Source organism: Oncorhynchus masou, chromosome 32, assembly GCF_036934945.1.
Source record: "Oncorhynchus masou masou isolate Uvic2021 chromosome 32, UVic_Omas_1.1, whole genome shotgun sequence".
In the NCBI taxonomy this organism is placed as follows: domain Eukaryota; kingdom Metazoa; phylum Chordata; class Actinopteri; order Salmoniformes; family Salmonidae; genus Oncorhynchus; species Oncorhynchus masou.
This window is the reverse complement of record NC_088243.1, coordinates 47,481,160-47,494,687: the sequence shown is the minus strand read 5'-3', so window position 1 is coordinate 47,494,687 and position 13,528 is coordinate 47,481,160. Positions and strand designations below refer to the sequence as shown.

The 13,528-nt window shown below is 46.0% G+C and overlaps 1 protein-coding gene across 1 annotated transcript; it reads left to right on the top strand.

Annotated features, from left to right (window-relative positions):
• Window positions 1-943: 943 nt before the first annotated feature.
• LOC135526147 (photoreceptor cilium actin regulator-like) lies at window positions 944-8,791 on the top strand. The gene is made up of 2 exons (XM_064954274.1): window positions 944-4,750; window positions 8,308-8,791. The coding sequence occupies exons 1-2, from the start codon at window positions 1,392-1,394 to the stop codon at window positions 8,426-8,428; spliced, it is 3,480 nt and encodes a 1,159-aa protein (XP_064810346.1). The 5' UTR covers window positions 944-1,391; the 3' UTR covers window positions 8,429-8,791.
• Window positions 8,792-13,528: the final 4,737 nt, after the last annotated feature.

Here is a 13,528-nt window from a genome sequence, read left to right as displayed (position 1 = left end):
TAAAAAAAATATTATACTAGATAATATGCGCAAGTACCCTAAAAGGTCCCGAACAGTACCATTTGAAATCATTGTGTGTACCACTGAATGTAAAATGTGTATTTGATATTTTTGTACCTCAGGTGTCAGGTGTGTGCATACTGGTAGCGATGTCAGGTGCAGGAGAGCAGGGAGTTGTGAACAGGCGCACACTTTATTGAGGCAGGAGAAACCAACAGACGGACGCAACTGCGTCAAAACCTCCAGCCCCTAGGCAAAAGTGCAAAACGCTCAAAACAGTCACAAATAATTTTAACAATAAACATCTTCGTGAACAACACGGTATAAGCAAACCCTTCTGGCGCGTCAACATTTAACACGTAACAAACAATTTCACACAAAGACATGAGGGGAACAGAGGAATAAATACATGCAGTGTGATTGGGGAATGAAAACCAGGTGTGCAGGGAAGAAGACATAATAAATGGATCAATGAGAAATGGAGCGGCGATGGCTAGAAAGCCGGGGACGTCGACCGCCGCCCGATCAAGGAGAGGAGCCGACTTCGGTGGAAGTCGTGACACCAGGGAACAATGCTGTAGTCCAACCATAACTTTTTTTCTGAGAGTGTAGAATAACCAGCTATTGGTTGCAAGTATACTTTGGATTACATAATGTGCATGAGCAAAGCCGTTAGGGTTGAGTTCAGTTGAAAAACCCACTATTGGTTCATCTGTTGTATTGAAATAACAATATTAATATAGGAGTTGATTTTGAGCATCCAGTCCATTTTACTTGGCAGTATACTGTGTTTACAGTATCCTTTGGGTTTGGCTAGGGCACTAAACAGTGAGATATTGTTGTCTGTTCTATAAAAAGCCACCTGAAAGCAGCCCTGATTAGCCCCTGATCAGCCCCGTAATGAGCTTAAGGTCTTACAAGTGTGATTTTTTTCTTTGCTTTAATGTGCCATGTGCACTCTGAGGAGTTCACTGAAAGCCTCTCTAATCCTTTCAGCTTCTCATACTCTACAAGTACACAGGGATGTTGTTCCATAGGACAAGCTGTAAGATGTTGATGTTATGCAAAAGGGAATTAACAGAAAACATGAAAATGGATATGCGGATATTTTGTTTAAACCTATCTATGATAGGCAAGAAAATAGGACACTTTTGAATGGATTTGTCCCTGTTTTGTGTTGTTTGTCTTCTTTTTTGTAAGGATAAAGAACCTGCCAGTATCAACAACTCTGTCGCGGATTGGAGCCATCTGAAGATGACAGGTGCAGCTGATAGCTAAGGACCTTGGCTATTATTCTCTTTCCTTTGTGAAGGTTATTTCCCCTCTGTCTTTGTGGGAGTTTCACAGAGTTCTTGTTCACTGAGGAAATCAACTTAAATTGAGCTGCCGCAATGGGCTGTTCCCCGTCTAAAGGTAACAATTTTACGGGTCAGGCCACCTTTAGGAGGGGAAGGACACTACTACCAGGGGGCCAAGAGAGTCAAGGGAAGTCCCAGTCTGATGATGGAGGGAGTGGAGGCTCCTCCGGAACAGGAGACACAGATGGAGAGACTTGGGAGAGGAGAAGTGGGGAGAATAGACTGGCTGGTCAGAACTACTCTGTTCAGAAGGACGCACCTTCAACCCCACAGAAAAAAAGACCCTCCCTGACCGAGTTGGTTCCAGAGGGGGTTATCCTTGACAAAAAAGTGGGGACTCAAGAGACAGGGCCACATGTAAAAGAGGAACAAGGAGATATGCAAGATATGGCTGACAAAAAGGGTGGACGAAAACCAAAGAAAAATGGCAAAGGAATCAAACCGACCAAAAAGAAAGAGAAGGAGAAAAAATCTCCCCTTGTGGAGCAGAAAGTTGATTTTCCGGAACCTTTAGTGAAAGCCCACCAGGCTGTGTATGCCTATTTAAACCCAAGCATCAGCAAATATGAGATTCTGCTGCGGCTCCTGGACCAGGCGACCCAAACCCAGGTGTCTGTGCAGCCAATGGTGACCTTCATGGCTATGCGCTACGAGGAAATCAACCGAGGGCTGGAGGAAATGGCAGACGAGGGTGAAAGGCTTCTGAAGGACAATGGGGAGCATCTCGCCTGGCCAAGCCCAATACAAAACCTATCCAGTTTCACCCCCCTCAAGTCTGGATCCACCAATGCTGAGTCTTCACCAGACCTCTTGCAGCAGCTACTTCAGTATACCACTCAAAGGATGCAAAATGTGGGTCAGTCTGTGGGTGGCATTGGGGACTCTGCCTTAGAGGAGGCGGCTGAGTATTACATCTCTGTCTCTGAGCTGCTGGAGGAGAAATTAAAAGCTAAGCGTAATGTAGAGACAAGACTGATGCAGTTGCTGACCCGCATTGAGGCTGCCTCACTCCGTACGACCGGACCAGAGGACTCTGCATTGTTCAGTGAGGACAGTGGAATTGGGGCCGAGAGCGAGTCACTAGCTGGGTCTGAAAGAATTCACCGTGAAAGCGGTGAGTACACTGCCACCAACCAAACCACTCCTTACAGCCCTATTGGCAGCAATGCTACCCTAGTCCGGCAAGGGGCACCAAGGCGAAAGTTTACCAAGAAAGTTAGTCCAAGCAACTCCCTAAACTCCATAGACTCGGCCTGCACCAGAATGGGTAAAGAGCAGAAAGACACAGAGTCACTACTAGGATCTGCCTTTTTAAATGATGGTGAGGAGGATGACAATGATGATGAGGAGGGGGAAGAAGAGGGAGAAGGTGGCAGGAAGCAATCTTACTCCTCACCATCTGATCCTAACCAGCAACCTAGTCGCCTGGCAACCAGGCGCATAGAGAACCCTCAAAATGTGGAAATGACCCTGAAAATGAAAGATGCCATAAGTGGTCAGATTAGATTTGTTCCCTCACAATGTGACAGTGCCAAAACTAAACCAACAGACAGCCCCAAGACCAGCAGGCGCCAGTGGACAGAGGGGGAGGAGCGATCACCAAAAAGGCCCCAAACAGCAGCTCCTGTACAGAGGGCAATTAAAAAGACCCCTGTTCCCAAAGAGGGCCGTTCACAGTCTGTAGAATCCCTCCGCAGCAAAGGTGAAGATCCAACATTGCTTGAACTAGAGAGGACGCAGAGGTATCTGAGTCAGAGGCTAGAGAGGATGAGCAAAGGCAGGATGGAAGAGAATGCCAAGACAGGTCCCACTAAACAGAACCCAGGGTATACTGCAAAGTCCCTGGCATCCAAACGTCTACAATCCACCCTGCGGAAGAACAACAACACTTTTCCAATTCAGGACCAGGCAGTGCTTACTAAGCGTAGCTCCTGGGAACAGTGGGCAAGCAAGGACATGGAGGAGGAAAAAGAAAAGAAAGACAAGAAAACCACCAAGGGGCTGTTGAAAGCCACCCCACCTCCTAGCCCTCCACTGTCACCTCGTCTGTCCTCAGGGCTGTACCGGGGAAGGAATTCTGTCAAAAGGCTGATTGACACATTCAGCCAGGGGGTGGAAGAGCCCAACCAAGAGCCCTCCAAAATGTTATGGCCTATCAAAGGTGTTCGAAAGTGTGGGGTCCCTGTTATGACTGGAGTAGGTGACATTGAGGCCATACTGAGCAGTGGGGTCAGCAGTAGGACAGATGACTTAGACGTACAAAGTCTGCCACCCCCTCCCCTTGAGGTCCTGATGGACAATTCCTTTGAAGCTGCACAAAGCCTCACAGTAAGCGACGTAGACGATGGGGTTGTTAGTAGGGGCCGATCCCCTATTCCCAAGATGGCTATTGCATCTCAGAAGCTGCGTGCTTCTATGCAGTCTGTGCCATTGCTACCCAGCAGAGGCAACCTGCTCCAGGGCTCGAGCAGCATGCCCCATGCCTGGACTGTACGGCAGAATACCTCTGCTAGTTCCAGGGTTAGCCACAATGAGCCTCAGCTGGAGGTAAACCCAGAGACAGAGGAGGCGGCCACTCTCTACAAGCAAGCCAGAAAAGTAATCCACTTGCGGCACTCCTCAGAGTCTTCGATGGAGAAAGGTCACGATGTGCCCAGGAGGCCCTCCCACAATCGAGCTGCATCGGGATGTAGACAAAGCGATGACAGCCCCTTTAAGACAGTGCCTCCCACTTCAACCGTCAGTATCCAACCACCTGCCATCCTGCCTGTATCTAGAACTCGAATACTGCCTTCCACACTTTCAACCCCAACCTGCTTGCATCAAAGATTCCCCAGTCCCCCCACCTCCAGAAAGCTGTCTATGCTTCCATCCTCAACCAGCCCTCCGGTCATTCGCAAACTTCCCACCGCACCACCACTTCAGAGAAGACTCCCAAGCCCACCTGCCTCAAGACAAGTAATGTTCCCAAACTCCAGCTCTTCTGGCTCCACACATTCTTTCAAGGCACCCTCACCACCAGCGTCCCCTAGGTTACAAAGATACAGACAAGAGAACAACAGCGAGGACTCCACCGCAGGGGCTTCAACTATCTCTCAGTTAATAAGTAACGCTCGCTCTGTTTTCTGCCTGGCCTCACCCTCACTGTTTGAGGCCCAGCCTTGTCCCGTACCCCACCCCCCACAGACTTCACCGGTGGCCTCCACCGGTGGCCATGTAGTCCCACGTCCTTGGGGAGATCGTGGCAGGCTCCCTATGTCCGTGCGAGGGCCACAGCCTTTCATCCGACGCAGCCACTCAGACCAGAGGCCCAGTCTAAGCCTGACACCCAGGGCAACCATCGTCTCATTCACAGAGACTTGTGGGAGTGAGCCAGCCATCAGCACACAAGGGTGAGTGTCAATGTTTCCCTCTAACTAAATCTCTCTCTTTCAAAATCCAATAATAAAGTAGTATGCTCCCACTAGTCGTATGCTCTAATATCTTACAATTCATAAATCGATGTGTTCATATGCAAATTTATCGAAGGAAGGGTATGTCTATGATTTAGGATATTGCAATGAGTATTTGTTTTCCTCAAAGAAGGGAAAAGCCACCTGTCACTCTCCTTGTAGTCAAAACTCTCTCTCTGCTGTAGCACAGTATGGGATCACTAATAGGGAAACAATATGAACCAAGAATTGGCTGTCTTCATGAGGCGATTATCATCCTGTTTTAGTAAAAACTGCAAATGAAAGAACAAGGCATGTGCATCATGTACCCCTCTATTTAAAAATAGTCAGCACATATGGTCCTTTCTGCTCCATTCAACTATTCTATTGACTTGATTCATTTCACAATAGCCATAAGACTATGTGCTCTATGCTTGACTAAAACTATTATTACAAATCACAAATATTAAAATGCATGACCTCTGAAATTAAGTTTACTAATTGTGGGCCATGTTAGACAGGTTTCTACTTTCGAGTTTTCATCAACACAACTTGTTATGGGTTACATAAAATGACAACTGCATTCATGCTTGAAATGAAGCATTATTTTATCTTATCACTGAAGTTGAAAATACGATTGGAGAAATGATTTACTAATCTCAATGGTATTTCAAAGTGCAAAGTGCAAAGTTTATGAAATCAATTTGTACTTTTTTGGTGTTTAATGTCAACAAGATTCAGAGATGAATGTTAGAGGGAAAATGTTAATGGATTCACACACTTGTCATGGTGTAAACATTTGAGCACAAGGCTGCTGGTTTCGTTGAGCTATTGATATAAAACCACTTGAGAGGAAATTATGCTTGATAAGATTATACATAACCATTATGTTTTGACTACCAGCATGAATGTCATTTGAAATCTATGACCAATATATGTGATACAATTAAAAGACACTTGAAAACTACTCCCAAGGTTTCAGGTCACATCAGTCTTCTCCTTTTGGTAACCAAATCATAAAATCTGTATAAATAGTTGGAAAACAACCATCTACACTTCTCCAAAGTGCAGTGTTTTGTGTTTTCAGGCTTGAAGAAGTTTGATTTGTTCATTTTACTAAAATAACTGACATACACTGTATATATATATATAAATTAGCAGTGTATTTAACCAAAGAAGAGGATTCATTACAACACTAATTCAAAACCTATATTGTGTTGGGTGAAAGAGAGACAAAGAGATACATTAAAATTGGGATTGGGTAGAATCCTATATCTACAGTGCCTTGCAAAAGTATTCATCCCCCTTGGCGTTTTTGTTGCATAACAACCTGTAATTTAAATGTATTTTTATTTGGATTTCATGTAATGGACATAAACAGAATAGTCCAAATTGGTGAAGCGAAATTAAAAAAAAAGTTTTTTCAATATATATATATTTTTTAAACAACAGACAAGTGGTGCATGCATATGTATTCACCCGCTTTGCTATGAAGCCCCTAAATAAATTCCGGTGCAACCAATTAGCTTCAGAAGACACATCATTAGTTAAATAAAGTCCATCAGTGTGCAATCTAACTGTCACATATTCTGTCACATGATATCAGTATATATACATCTGTTCTGAGATGCCCGAGCGTCTGCAACACCACTACGCAAGGGGCACCACCAAGCAAGCGGCAGCATGAAGGCCAAGGAGCTCTCCAAAGAGGTCATTAAATCCATTATTAAAAAATAGAAAGAATATGGGACCAGAAAAAACCTGCCAAGAGAGGGTCGCCCACGAAAACTAACGGACCAGACAAAGAGGGCATTAATCAGAGAGGCAACAAAGAGACCAAAAATAACCCTGAAGGAGCTGCAAAGCTCCACAGCAGTGATTGTAGTATCTGCCCACTTTAAGCCATATACTCCATAGAGCTAGGCTTTACAGAAAATTGTCCAGAAAAAAATAAAAAAGTAATTGCTTAAAAAGCAAAAGGCATGTGGGAGACTCCCCAAACATATGGAAGATGGTCAGATGAGACTAAAATGTAGCTTTTTGGCCATCAAGATAAATGCTATGTCTGGCACAAACCCAACACCTCTCATCACCCCGAGAACACCATCCCCACAGTGAAGCATGGTGGTGGCAGCATCATGCTGTGGGGATGTTTTTCATCGGCAGGGACAGGGAAACTGGTCAGAATTGAAGGAATGATGGATGGCGCTAAATACAGGGACATTCTTGAGGGAAACCTGTTTCAGTCTTCCAGATATTTGAGACTGGGACAGAGGTTCACCTTACAGCAGGACAATGATCCTAAGCATACTGCTAAAGCAACACTTGAGTGGTTTATGGGGAAACATTTAAATGTCTTGGAATAGCCTAGTCAAAGCCCAGACCTCAATCCAATTGAGAATCTGTGGTACGACTTAAAGATTGCTGTACACCAGCGGAACCCATCCAATTTGAAGGAGCTGGAGCAGTTTTGCTTTGAAGAATGGGAGGAAACTCCAGTGGTTAGATGTGCCAAGCTTATAGAGACATACCCCAAGAGACTTGCAGCTGTAATTGCTGCAGAAGGTGGCTATACAAACTGTTGACTTTGGGGGGTGAATAGTTATGCATGCTCAAGTTCTGTTTTTTTTTTGTTTGTTTTTTTACATTTCTTGTTTGTGTCACAATAAAAAAACATTTAGCATCTTCAAAGTGGTAGGCATGTTGTGTAAATCAAATGATGCAAAAATATATATTTTAATTACAGGTTGTAAGGAAACAAAATAGGAAAAATGCCAAAGGGGGTGAATACTTTCGCAAGCCACTGTATGAACAGGGGAAATCTATTCGGGGTTAGGGGATTCAGAGGCGGTGAAACACAGAACGGGACATTTTGAGCAGGAGAGCATCTAGAAGAGAGAAGTCAGCAAATGCTGAAAATATTCTTCCGCTTCACCTCCGTTTCAAGGAGATATTTACTAAGCTTCATGTGTCTCAGTGCAGATCATCAGCGGTACAGATTGAATCAAGCTCAAAGACACTCACACAAAGCTCTGTAGATTCTCTGTTTTACTAGAAAACCACTAGGGCAACATTAATGCTACAAAACTGGTTTGTTTGGATGTTGCGGAACTATTCCCAGCCAAATGACATAAGGTGGGTGAGAGGGGAGCTTTGCATAAAAAAATGGAAGTTCTTTAAGGAGATTACGGCACAATGATGAGACATACAAGACTGATGGTGAATTTTCAAAACCATTCAAGTTCCCTGACCCTTCCGTTTTGAGTTACAATGATTAACTGTTTTGAAATCATTATGTTTTCACTCTGATCTTGCTACTGTGAAGTCATAACACTAGATTTTGTGTGCCCTCTATTTTCCTCATCCAGGTTGCCAAAAGTAGTATGTAGCTAGCTAATCCTTAAGACATTATTCTACTACGACTAACAGTAGCTTGTTCTGCCCGGTGCTAACTGGTTGATGACCAACCTGTGATATTTCTCTAATCCTCAAACCACCTCTTCATTTCACTCCCATAGGCTGGAGGACGAGCCAACCAGAGACGACAAGTCATGGGACAGCAAATCGGACTTTAGATGGAATGCCCGCTCTGCTTCGCACCCGGACATATGCATTGTGGGTCAGAGCCTTACATTGTGAATGAGGGGGCTGGTTAGTGGAAGACTAAGTCGGATTACAAATTAGCAGGAGGATTTAATACTTTTTTTTCACTGGGTGCTAATTCCAAGAAAGCTACTTTACCAGGTGGTACCACTACCCACTACTCCCTTTAATTATTCTCAGAGACATTTTTCTATCATGTTATTGTATTCTGGATTCAGCGTGCTTGTGTTTGTGTGCATGTGTGTATACGTGTTTATTTTTCATTTTATATACTCCCTTTCTGACTTATATTTTCCATTTAACATTTTCAACTCTATGTTTCCTATTTTGGTTTGTCAAAGTATTTCTCTTGTTTTTCTATCTTGATTTTTTCCAATAAAAATGTGCATACATGAACAACTTTGACGTTTGGACTCAAATCGATACTATGGAATTCAATCAAAACGCATACTTGTACTACTTGTTATTGCTTTTTGCACAACATTCAATTTACAGTCACATAACATATCTGAATATCCAGAACAATTACGTCAGATCTCGTACTTAGCTATCATTCTCATTTTAATGGGGATTGTTATGTTTAAGTCTTAAACAGGTCTCAATAAATTTATTAAGGATTTCATGTTCTCTCCTGCTCTATCTTGGTACCATTTCATAATTTTGACACCCATTTTGACACCCATCACTTTTTTTCTCAATAACTTTCTCAGTATTTGTCTCCTTGTTTAATCTCTCTGTGCTTTGTTCTTTGTAAGGACTTGACTATAGGGTTGTCATTGTCACTTGTGGCATGGGACTACAGCAGTTCCTGTAAAGTAGCACACTCTGTGTGGGTTTAAGTTTCAGTGCTGGCCTGTAGGTTGTCAGCAAGTGTTGCCTTCAGAGCCATATCTAGTTGACTGCCCAGCATAGGTACTTAGTGTGACATGCCTGGTCCAATCCCTCAAGTCAGTAAATCAACACAGGAAGGAGCAATGGATGGATAGTTCATTTATTTCCTAAGCTGCAATGATGGGGCACACACAGTATGGATGAATGGTCAGTAGTTGACGGGATATCAATAGCACTCCCACAGCAATTCTACGGAAAATCTACTGTATAATATACTAACAAAAGAAACAATCGAAATGTTTATCAAAGTCATTGTGATCATATAGTGGATTTAACCATTTATAATAATTCCTAATATACTATAATACATTAAATACATTGTTTCCATGTGTAATCTCATATTTAGAACATCAGAATAAACATCCATTTTAGTATTCAAAAGATATCAAATTAACCAGAAATGACTCAATGTCACACTCTTGTGGCGAAGAAATATAATAGAATGTAACCTAGAATGTACCACATATTTTCCTAAACTAACAAAACCAGGCTAATACACTGCTAGCTGGTGCTCATGAGTTTATAAAACATATACAGTGGGGCAAAAAAGTATTTAGTCAGCCACCAATTGTGCAAGTAACCCCACTTAAAAAGATGAGAGGCCTGTAATTTTCATCATAGGTACATTTCAACCATGACAGACAAAATTAGAAATAAAATCCAGAAAATCACATTGTAGGATTTTTAATGAATTTATTTGCAAATTATGGTGGAAAATAAGTATTTGGTCACCTACAAACAAGCAAGATTTCTGGCACTCACAGACCTGTTGTAACAGCTTTCGTCTGGTGAAGGAGAAGCGGACCAAAACGCAGCGTGGTATTTTAGAGACATGTTTAATGATGATGAAAAATGACCAATACAAAAACGACTAACGGAACGTGAAAACCTATACAGCCTATCCGGTGACAACAAACACAGAGACAGGAACAATCACCCACAAAATACTCAAAGAATATGGCTGCCTAAATATGGTTCCCAATCAGAGACAACGATAATCGCCTGACTCTGATTGAGAACCGCCTCAGGCAGCCATAGACTATGCTATACACCCCCAAGACAAAACACACCACAAAAAACCCATGTCACACCCTGGCCTGACCAAATAAATGAAGACAAACACAATATAATATGACCAGGGCATGACAGAACCCCCCCCCTAAGGTGCGGACTCCCGGACCCACTCCCGGACCCAGCCAAGGAGCCAAGGTCTGCTCCTTGGCTCCTCACGATAAACAGGGAGAGTTGGCTCAGGTCTGACTCCTGACTCTGCCACACTCTCCCTGAGCCACCCCCCAATAATTTTTGGGGCTGACTCTCGGGCTTCCTTCCGAGTCACCGTGCTTCCTCTTCATACCGGCGCCTCTCCGCTTTCAACTCCTCCAGTTCTTCTTTGGGGCGGCAATATTCTCCAGGCTGAGCCCAGGGTCCTTCTCCGTTTAGGATTTCCTCCCAAGTCCCAAAACACCCCTTCCACCTCTCCCAAGCAGCATGCTGCCCCCACTTCCTCTCCTCCCTCTTCATCCTCCCCCTCAAATCTCCTTCCACCCTCCTCACTATCCCTTCCACCCCCAATCTCTCCCTGTCTTCACCATGTTCTGCCTGGCTTCCCACAGCCCCCGTTTAAAGAGACTCAAGAGAAGCCAGAGCAGAAACCTGTCCCTATCCGTCCCTCTCGCTCTCCCTACACCTCTCTCTAACCTGGCCCACGTCAATACAAAATCCCCCTTACCAAACCTAACAACACCCGTGCCCTAGCCCATACTACTCCGGCAAAGGCACAGTCCCAAAAGACATGGCGCACAGTCTCCTCCCTGCCACAAGAGGATCTTGGACAGGTGGGGGATTGCACCAAACTATACCGGTACATGATGGAATGTACCGGCAAGCACTTATGGAGGCTCAACCAATTCAGGTCCTTGAGCCTGTTGTCCAGACCCCGCGCCTGCACTCCCTCCCAGACCACTTCCGAGATGCCCACTACAGGCGCCGGACTCCCTGCCTTTCTGACCTCCTCGTACAGGTGCCTGTGATCTAAACCTACTCGGGCAACTTCAACCTCAGGGTGCGCACGCAGCCACTTGGCCGCATGACCAAAGTGCCACGGCAGCTGTTCCGCCCGAGGACCCGTGTTAGACCACACCATTACGCTTCTCGCCTGATACGAGAAGAACACCCGCAGGAGGTAACCGGACGGGTGTATCACTGGATGAGCAAGCTCCGTTAACAAGAAAGAAACAAAAATTGTGTCCAGCTTGAGGGGGAAATGTGGTACCCCCCTACCTCCCTCCCCGATGGGACAGATCATGCGTGCCCTGGCGACCCACTCGCACCTGCCACTCCACATGAACTGAAACACAAGCCTCACTAGAGGCCTCCTCAGACAAGCCGGCAATGGGTAGATGTACGCCAAATACAAAAGAGACGGCAACACCAGTACCAGTACTTTGCCCACAAAAGACAAATACCTAGCCTTCCACATTGCTAGCTTCCTCTGTACCACTGCGATACGCATGTTCCAGTTTAGCGTCGCTGAGCCGGAGGTCTCAAAATGGACCCCGAGAATCCTCAGGGCCCCCTCACAGAGAGATAACCCCCCAGGCACATCCGTTCTACCGCGCCATCTTCCGAAAAACTTGACGGAAGACTTTGCATGGTTCAGAACTGCTCCCGACGCTCGGGTGAAATCCCCAAAGATGGCAAGAGACCTTGTCAGGCACGAGTCCTTGCACAGCAGCAAGGAAGTGTTGTCGGCGTACTGCGTCATCTTAACACGCAGCCCACCACTTCCAGGGATCAACAAGCCTTCCACCCCTGTGTCTGCCCTAATGGCAGCCCCCAGAGACTCCATGTACAGAACGAAAAGGAGAGCCGAGAGTGGGCACCCCTGCCTGACCCCAGACGAGAGGTCAAAAACGTCAAACGACCCGCCGAGGTTGCCTGCCTCGTATTCGAGTTCAATTAACCTTTGGATACGATCCACCTCCCTCCTCTCCTCACTTTTTTTCCTCTTGCAATATCCTATTATAAAAGCCCTAATCCTCACCTTAACTAATTCCCACCACTCTAACACCCCCTCGCACATGGACCGGAGGCCTTCAAGCCTCCAAAAGAAACCATAAAACCCGTCAACAAAAGCCTGCTCCTCCAGCACATCCCGATCTAACTTCCAGTACCCCCTACCAAAGAGGCAGACTGGCGACCCCACCTGCAGGAGCACCCCGTCGTGATCCGAAAAGAAAACAGGCAACAGCCGCCCAGACAACTTACCCAAAGACCTGGGTACAAAAATATAGTCGAGCTTCCGCTCAACCCCCCTGGAGTTGCGCCATGTAGGACCGGCCATTTTCGGAGTAGTGTGCAGACCACCATCTACCAGACCATGGCAAGCCATTAGCTTCCTCCATCTCACCAACCCAGGATGCAGGAATAGTGTTTGGCTCTGGGGTGCCCTGCACCCTGGGTCTACCCCCACAATCATCCCCCTCCCCAGTGCTGCAGCTGGATTGGAAAAAAATCGGGGACGCTGAGTCCCCAAACAAAAAACTCCCCACCTCCTCCTGTACCCAGTCCTGAGTCTTGTTAGGTTTGTCCCCACCCAACAGAAGTTGTGGGCCTGGGGAAACCAGCAGCAACCCAGAGGTTTCTCCCACCCCCATCACTCTCTTGGCCATCCCCTCCCTCTCACTGTCGGCCAATCGCACCCTCCTCTTCATTCTCTTCTTTGGTGATGGCGGCAGTGGAGAGATACCACCCTCCCCACCCGCCAGCTCCTCCACCATACCCCTCATCTCTTCCACCAGGGCACTTTCCCCCCAGTCCACTTGCTCTTCCACCGTCTCCTTCTCCAACACTCCTCCCTCGCTTTCTTCTCTCTCATGCTCCTCCACTCAGTTGCCTTCTTCCGCCACTTTTCCTGTTTCTCCTAATCCTGTGTCTTCCGTTTCCTTTTCTCTTCCATCTGCCGCTTCTTGCTCCTCCTCCTTCCTTGCGGCCTTCCCCTCAGGACCTGTACTCTGGTCATGAGGCGTGCATCCTTCTCCTTTTCTTCCCCCATCCCCCGCTCCTACTCCCCCCCCAGCCGCAGACGCGTATGACCTCTGACGAGCCGGGCACCCCCGCCACAGGTGTGCTGACGAGCCACACCCGTGGCACGTCTTAGGCTCGTCACAATCCTTCGCCTCGTGCTCCCCAGATCCACAAAATCTGCATTTTCTTGTGCTGCACGAGGCGAAGATGTGGCCG

Coding starts and splice junctions, on each gene's coding strand:
- LOC135526147 (XM_064954274.1), top strand. CDS start 1,392: ATGGGCTGTTCCCCGTCTAAAGGTAACAATTTTACGGGTCAGGCCACC. Junction 4,751..8,307: donor CCAGCCATCAGCACACAAGG/GTGAGTGTCAAT, acceptor TCACTCCCATAG/GCTGGAGGACGAGCCAACCA.